The sequence below is a fragment of the Egretta garzetta genome, unplaced genomic scaffold, assembly GCF_000687185.1.
Source record: "Egretta garzetta isolate BGI_Z169 unplaced genomic scaffold, ASM68718v1 scaffold51, whole genome shotgun sequence".
Taxonomy (NCBI): Eukaryota; Metazoa; Chordata; class Aves; order Pelecaniformes; family Ardeidae; genus Egretta; species Egretta garzetta.
Window position 1 is genome coordinate 2,963,954 of NW_009258549.1, and position 7,991 is coordinate 2,971,944.

General features: G+C 57.6%; 1 protein-coding gene across 1 annotated transcript in view; it reads right to left on the minus strand.

Moving 5' to 3' along the window:
- Positions 1-1,090: 1,090 nt before the first annotated feature.
- The window catches only part of SUN2 (Sad1 and UNC84 domain containing 2), a 9,041-nt gene continuing 2,140 nt past the window's right edge, over positions 1,091-7,991 (minus strand). The window contains exons 7-15 of the mRNA XM_009647749.2: positions 7,841-7,918; positions 7,710-7,753; positions 7,085-7,250; positions 6,772-6,999; positions 5,611-5,695; positions 5,384-5,499; positions 5,022-5,189; positions 4,617-4,709; positions 1,091-4,501 (exon numbers count right to left, since the gene is read on the minus strand). Coding sequence (XP_009646044.1) covers positions 4,388-4,501; positions 4,617-4,709; positions 5,022-5,189; positions 5,384-5,499; positions 5,611-5,695; positions 6,772-6,999; positions 7,085-7,250; positions 7,710-7,753; positions 7,841-7,918 — 1,092 coding nt within the window. The 3' untranslated portion in view covers positions 1,091-4,387. The remainder of the gene's footprint in view (positions 4,502-4,616; positions 4,710-5,021; positions 5,190-5,383; positions 5,500-5,610; positions 5,696-6,771; positions 7,000-7,084; positions 7,251-7,709; positions 7,754-7,840; positions 7,919-7,991) is intronic.

Below are 7,991 nucleotides of genomic sequence, written 5' to 3' on the forward strand. Positions count from 1 at the left end.
GCAGCGATTTGCGCCTCACCTGTTTCTGTAAATACAGTGGGGACTCTCCGGGGCTCGGAATGGGCCTTTTCCTGCCTCCTCGGTTGACCTCGGAGGTTCTCGAAGGCTTTTCCTGCCCTGCACAGCCCTTTCCTAACCACCACAGGTAAGTGTTGGCCTGGGAGCTGGTTGTAGCCAGAGCAAAGGCCCACCTAGCCCCTCTGCTCCTGATGTGTCAGGCACCATGGACACATGTGGGGAGCAGAGGTGCTGCTGGAGGTGTGCTCGCCCCTCTGCTCTGGTTCTGAGCACCCAGTACCCCATCCCTTCCCATTTGTTGTCCATTTCAGTTTTTATGTCTGTCCTCTCTCTGTGTCCCTCCCCCAGCTGGGGCACTAATGTGCCCAGAATCTCTATCCCTAGGGAAAACTGCTGAGGGCAGATCCAGGGCCAGCGGAGAACAAACCTTTCCCGAGGGTGGCCTTCTGCATGGGTGCTCCTCAACACAAGCCTGTCTCTAGCCTGGCCTGGTGAAGCAGATGCTGGTGTGACCCTCCTCAAGCTCAAGCCAGTCCAATTTCCCTTTCTTCATGCTCTAGGTTAACTTCCTCACACAGAGGACAATTATTTCCTTTCTACTTGCTCTTAGCTGCCTGCCGCGTAATTTACAGCCCACAATTAAGGAAAGAGAGCAACCTGCAGCTACCTTTAGTTGTGGTTTGTGTCAGGTTTTATCCTTGCCCTTGATAGGGCAGAGGACAGAGTGATGCCCAGGGACGGAGCACACAGCCATGGTGTGTCACAGACTGAGACTACTGAAAGTCAAAGGCCCAAGGAATGGGAGGTTTTTTAGGAGTAAGTCTTGTTTTCACCATTGCTCTGGTTTTTGCATCCCAGAGCCTGCACAATGACAAGGTGAAAAACACTGACCCTAGAGTTAGTATGTCAGGATGGAAAATAAGGATTTGCCATAAGAATACATAGAAGAACAAGAGCTATAAGAATAGCTTTGTCTAGCCACTAGCTGCACATCATTCCCACCAGCAAATTCACCTGCAAAACACCTACCACACACACACAACAGTTTTGATATAATTTATTTGTCTTGGTCTTGTTTTTTTTTTTTCTCTTGCATAGGCATAAATTACAATCTGTTGATTAAAAAACAAAATGAACAAAACAGTGCAGCATTTGCAGCAGGCTACAGCATCGAATACAAACTCATCTCCTGCCTGTAACCATCTGTTTCTGCAAGGGCTAATTTATAACATGTGTGTAGGGCAAACAGAGGAGGGAGAAGAGAGGAGGAAAATGGAGTAAAGAAGGGAAAGCGGCTCCGACAGCTGTTTCTCATTTCTCCTGCCTCACCAGGCACATCTTCTGCATCAGCACCAGGACTAGAACCCCTGGGGCAGAGATGCTGAAGCAGCAGTTCTACGTATCCTCTTTTCCTGTGCAGCTCAAGAAAGCTTTGTAGGAATCCTGCAAGCCACTGCTGGCAGGGCCAGGCACTCAGTCCACGTGCTCTCAGGCTGCAGCCCAGCACCCATGCAGAATTTGGGGGCTGAGAAAATGCACATAGCCTCAGCACACCTTCCTGGAGATCCTCACACACAGATGGCATGGCAAGGCCTCCAAAACCAGCACTAGCCCCTAGAGAAGAGCATAAATCCCCCAGGGTGACCTCACTGCCATCTTCACGGGCTTTTTCCTCAAAACAGCACAGACTTCCATCTCCAAAGGACAGGGCAAGCTTGCCCTGTAAAGCCAAATGCTCCCTACCCCAGAGCCAGCGGTTAACACCCCTTTGGAAGGAGCAGAGACCCTACACCCACTCCAAAAAGAGGGCCCCCTTTCCCTGCTCCCAGCATGTCTGATTGACCGTAAAAATATTTTTTTTTTTCTTGGGCAAAGACCCTGCCCACCCTGACAGCCCAACCCAGAGGCCAGGGAGCCAGAAGGGATGTAAGAAAAGGGGTTTTCCAGCCTTGGGATTACGGCATTTGCTCCAGCAGCCAGAGGACCCCTGGGGGTGAAGGAGAGCTTCATCTCTGCTCTCTCTTTATCATTCAATTAAACACAGGAGCTGCTCCACCGAGCCCAGGGCAGGTCTAGGCATTTGTAAAAGCACAAGTCTATGTGCGCAGGGCACCCACAGACGTGACTCCAAGGCAAGCAGGCAGCTGCAGACAAGTTTAAAATAACTTTGGCTGTGGCCTACGCTCAATATAGGAGAGAATTTATCATCACTGGATCTGGCTGCAGGCCTGCCTTCTCCCAGCAGCAGGGCCTCCCAGCTCTGCAGGGGGCTCCACGGGGTGATTTTAACCTGTTGGAGATGGGACTGCGCCCTTCAAGCTGGCTTCCCTTGCCCAGAGCAAGGAGACCCCTCTGGAAGGGAGGTGATGCTGCCATCCTCACCCCCCTTCCCCCAGGCTGGGACAGGGGGGTCAGAGCTCAGCACCTCTGCCCGATGCACATCAAGGTGTCTCCCGTCAGCACCCCCTATCAGCCCCTTCCCCTCCTCTACCATGCTTCAAGGAGGGATAAACCAGAGTGGGAACCAATTCACGGTGCTCCCCTCGTGCTCACCTTGCCAGGGGAAGGATGATGACAGCATCAGACAGGGCTGAAATGCTAAAACATGAGCCCTTCAGCTTTTCTTGCAACGAAACACAAGACAAATGTGGAGGCTGTAAATGCTGCCCAAGAACGCAAGCCAAACTAAGCAGGCAGCCAGGAGGTGGACTGGCCAGATGGCCCTGGCACTCATCAGCCTGGGGAAGGTCCCCATGCATCCTTCCTGCAGCCCCTTGCCACCGCTCCCCCCCGCCCCCAATCACACCACAGGTACAAGGCAGGATTTATGTACCCGCTGCAGGCAGAATGCTGCAGCCAGGGCTCAGGGAAGCGAGCAGTGCCAGCGAGGAGACGGCAGGAGGGAAAGGGAGCCCTTCCAAGGGAAAGGAGGTCAGCCTACGCCAGCCATCTGCCATCGGGGACCAGGAGGTGATGGAGGCAGCCCTGAGCACCGCAGGTGGGGGTAAGCCCCACTGCTCCCCGAGGTGCGGAAGCGTCCTGGCACCTGCAAGCCCTGGGGCTCGCCCCATCTCCCACCCATGAGACCACCGAGGCAGAGCACGGAGCACGGCTGCAGCAGCTCGCCTACACACAGACGCAGCCACGGGTGAGAGGCTGCAGCCAGGCATTGCAGTCTCGGAGGGCATCTCCAGAGCAAGGAGGGCATCAGTGCCTCCGTCACCCCATGAAGCAGCAGCAGCAGTCCACAAAGGACCTTGTCTCCCAGGTCCGGCTAACCGTGCCACCAATGACCCATTTTAAACAGCTCTGCTCATCTTATTTTAGCTTATCCTACTGCACGCGCTATTCTCCTATTAAAAAAAGCTCTAGCCCTCGCTGCCACTCGCTTGAGCGGCACCACATAGCATTCTCCGGTTAAGTAGAAATTGCATGGAAAAAGTCTTTTTTTTCCTTTGTTACTACAAAAAAAAATCCTCAACACCCCAACTGGAAAATACCACACACCCCCCGCCCCCCTTAAAAAACAAACAGAAAAACCCCACAGAACAAACCCAAAAGGGAAAGCAGGCAACAGGAGTTTTCAATAGCATCGTCAAGCTTAACACTGGGGACCCGGCCAGCCCGGGTGGCCAAGGGCATCGCCAAGACCCAACACAGCCACTGGCAGCAGGAGGGCTGGAGGGGACAGACAGCAGCACCAGTGCAGGCTCTGCCACCAACACGTGCCAAATTTCTCCCCTCCTGCTGCCCCAAACCATTAGTTTTATGTTAATACTTCATTAATACTGTCTTATTTCCCCTCTGCCAGCCCAGCATCGGAGGTCTGGAGGTCTTTACCTAAACCAACGCCAAGGCAGAAGAAATGACCCCACGTGTGGGGGGGAAAGATTCAGTGGCCATGACTGGTGGCTCCCACCTACTCTGGTGGCACCGAGCCAGTTGCCACGGTCCTGTACGCCATGTCGCGCCCAAGCCCACGTGAAGAACATTGCAAAGTTACATGCCCCCTTCCCAAGCCCCAGCAAGGCTAGGCGCACCGTCAGAGAGGAGCAGGGCAACGGGGACGAGGAGCAGCGCAGACCCAATAAAAAAGTTAGCTTAAAAAGTTAAAACGTCCGATACGCATTGAAAACAAGCCAGGCTGCGCTAGGACCCACGTGGGATGCTCTTGCCTTGCCACCCCGGTCCTTGGAAGAGTGAAAGCCTCACCCCTTAAACACCAGCTCTTCTCCTCCCCGGAGGGGAGCAGCTTCCCAGGGCGGCTGCTGGCGCATCCCAGGATTTCTAGCATGCGAAGCAGTGAACCAGACGAATCCCCTCCTGCTGTCGGCCCGGCAGCATCCTCATCCCACGCAGGAGCCGGGGGTCAGTGCGCCGGCTCCCCGTGCACGCGGAAGCGGTAGATGCAGGTGTATTCGGGGTGTCCCCAGTTGCTCAGCACCCGGAGCTCCACCAGCTGGTACGTGCCCACCGCGTCACCCTTGGGGAGAAGGGGGAAGAAAAAGCTGAGCCCTTGAAAGCTCTTGAGGGCTCAAGAGACCCCAGGGACCCCATTTTCTTCTTGGGGTCAGGTGCTCTGAGGGCAAAGCACTTACCTCCAAGTAAAACGTTTGGATGGGGTCACCATCGTGGTTGTAGGTGAACTGCCCGAGGAGAAGGCCCTCCTCCTCTTTTTCCTCCTTCAAGCCCTATGGAGGGTCAGGGAGGCAGAAAGGGAGAACCGGGGGTGATCAGAGAGGGAGGCCAGAGGCAATGAGCGCACCCAAGGCGAAAGAGGGAGATGGAGACGCAAGCGCGCTCGGCCCCCACTCCTGCTCTTCCAGGCCAAAACAGACAAATGGGGACGGGGGTGAGCGGGGAGGGATGGGCAGGGGGGGAAAGACTGAGAGTTACACCTACGCCATCCCCTTTCTCCCAGTGTCCCCCCAAGCCCCTCCTGAAGCCCGGTGCTCCCCCTCTCCTCTCCAGTACTGCTTCTTCGTCTGGGTGAGGGCACTCACATAGACAGCAAAGTCCTTGGGGGCGCTGGGGATGGTCCCCTGGGGCGAGAGGGCTTTTGGGATGTGCTCCAGCGTCACGGCTGTGGGGCGGATGACACCAGAGAGGCGGATGACAGCAAAGCCTTGGGACCCACGAAACGCCCAGCAGTTCCCAGGATTGACATCTGGCTACAAGTGCAGGAGTGAGACACGAACAATATTATCACCATCAGTGCCAATTTTCTTCCCCCCCGCCCCCCGACATCAACCTGGCCACTCGCTGGGAGTAACAGCAAGAGCCCAATAAAATCCATCAAACCCACACGAGAACCAGCCCAGCCAGTCCACCCCCTCAGTGGGGGTCTCGCCCCCAGGGTGCCCACCTGTAGGATGACACGGGGGGACTGCGAGTGGTACCACAGGGGGATGCCAAACAAGCTCAGCAGCGCCGTCCGCGTCTCATAGGTCTCCGAGCAGCGGGTGTTGATGACGCTGGCCCCTGGCAGGGAGAGGGGACGGCAGCAGGTGAGCCGCACGCCAACACCCCTGCGGTCCCCTCCCCAGGGCGGCTGGCTCATGCCGGGTGGGCGAGAGCCCCACCACCACCTACCCGCCGACTCCAGGGCGTAGTCAACCATCCCCACACGGTCCTCGCTGTAGCGCTTCAGGGCCTGGCCCACGATGAGATGCACTTGCTGCGGTGGGGAGCAGAAGGACATAAGAGGGGTGAAGGGCTGGGGTGGGCGTCCTGCCCCCCACCCGCCTCTGCCCTGTGGGGATGGAGAAAGCGCAAGGACCTTCCCACAAAACAGCCAGGGGATGAATCACCGTAGCAAAAAGGAGAGGACACGCATTTGGCTGGGAAGCCTCATTAGGCGTTGCTAAAAATACTTCAGACGAAAGGAGCTGTGCAACGAACGGGCAGCGTCCAAGCAGGCTGGGCTCGCCCGTCCCCATCCCCGAAAGAGAGGCTGGCCCCAGAGGGAAGAGGGGTATCCCCCAGCAGGTAGCTGACACAACCTGACAGCCCACCCAGTCCTCCCCAGCATCATCTGCTGGTCCCTCGTGTCCCATCCCGCAGGATCAATGGGAGCTCCCCCCATCCAGAAAAGGGGGAGCCAGATGGAGCATCCTTCTGGAGCCAAACCCAGCTCCAGGAACCAGGACCTCACACAACACCACTACGGTCTAAACTTTATGGCGTGCACGAAGCTGGCTCAGGCTGCGGGGACTGCTAATCCTAGCTCGATCCTTCCCTCCGCTACCTCCGCAGGGAATTGCCAACAACTCTTTCCAAAGCAAGCAGGCTCATTTTTTCCCTTGGTGTCATTCTGCCAAAGTGCTCTGCCCCAAATGACTCAGCAGTGCTGCTGAAGGACGGGGATAAGCAGGATGCTCAACCCATGGAAACCTTGCTGGCATCTGCCCCACCTTCTGGGTGAAAGATGCACAAGCAGAAACTTAAGTTTTAAGAAAAGTGAGAACTTCCCAGGCGTGCGGATATCACCACCCGCGACCCCTTCTGGGGCAGGGCACAGGCACAGCCCAGGGGAGGCTGGCAGCAGAGAAAGGATGGAGGAGTTTTGGGGATGCTCTTGCCAGGTGGGATGCGAGCCCAGGATCAACGTCCCAGCTGTAAGGGCTGTCCCCACAGCTCTGCCATCTGCCAGGCGCATGCACCAGCCCCCTCTGCACACACGTGGTGGGGCACATCCCCCGATCCCACACCCGTGGTCACCACCATGTCCCTGGGGCTCAGGCCAGCACTCACCTCCTCCGTCACCCCTGCGGTCCCCGCTTGCCGCAACGCCACTCCGATACCGGCCTGAGCATCCCGTGCTGACAGCCTCCGGTCCTCCAAGACTTTGGCCAGGATCTTGCGCTCCAGGGCCTGGAGCTCTGCTTGCAAGTCCTCCCGCTGGAGGATGAGGCCAGTGGCACCTTCCTGCCGGGACTGCGACAGAAACCGACTGACCCAGGCTGGGAACTGCGCTTCCACCTGAAACAATGGGGACAGAGCTCAGCCCCAGGGCAGGGACCCTCACACCTCCCTCTGCCCAACAGGGTGGGGACCGGGGACTCACGTCGGCCCGCACCGCCTTCAGCTGCTCCAGCATCCCCTCCACGTGCTTCCCCATCACCTCCTGGTCCGACCTGAGGCCCGCCAGCTCCCTCCTCAGGGCTGCCACCTCCTGCTCCAGCTTGCCCACCTCCTGCTGGAAGCTCCCTCGCAGACCCTCCTGTGTCGACCTGTGCCAAGAGAAAGGCAGCAAAACATCAGGCCAACAGTCCCAGCTCCCCTCTGCAAACTGGAGGAAGAGGTCTGCTCCCTGTGACTACGCTCAACCCCATCTCCAGCCCCAAACAGGTTTAATTCCTACGGCAATGACCTCTTCTCCTGCATCCCACGGGAAGGCACCCCCAGCCTGCCCCTCAGCCGAAGGGCCACGCTCTCCACAGTGATGCAAAATGGCGGTGGTGAAGGTCATGTGCTGCCATCACCCCCTGAGCCTTGCTGCCAGCCAGGGCACTTTCTTGCCAACAAACCCACATATCCACCCCTCCATGCCCCCCAAGACTGTCCCTCTCAACCTTTGTCCTGAGCAAACCAGACATGGAAACCCCTCCTAAGCCTTGCCGTGGGGATTTCATCCTGCTACCTGCCTGCCCCTAGCAGAGCAGCAGCTCTGCCCGGGCAGCCAGCGTTACCTCTGCCACTCCGAGTTCAGCTCCAGCAACCGTGCCTCCATCTCCTGCCAGGAGAAGGGGAAAGGGTGAGACCTGCGATGCCAGCAGCAAGGATGGCCTGGCCGGGTACCACTGCACGCTCATCCCCTTACCTGAGAGGCTTGTGCCATCTTCCCCAGGCGCCCGTCTAAATCCCTCTGTACCTGGGCTCGGAGAACATCCAGCTCGCCCTGCAGGGTGAGGAACAAGTGGGGGGGGGAAAAAACATCAGAGCCCGGCCCTGCATGCCCCCACCCCCCCGCG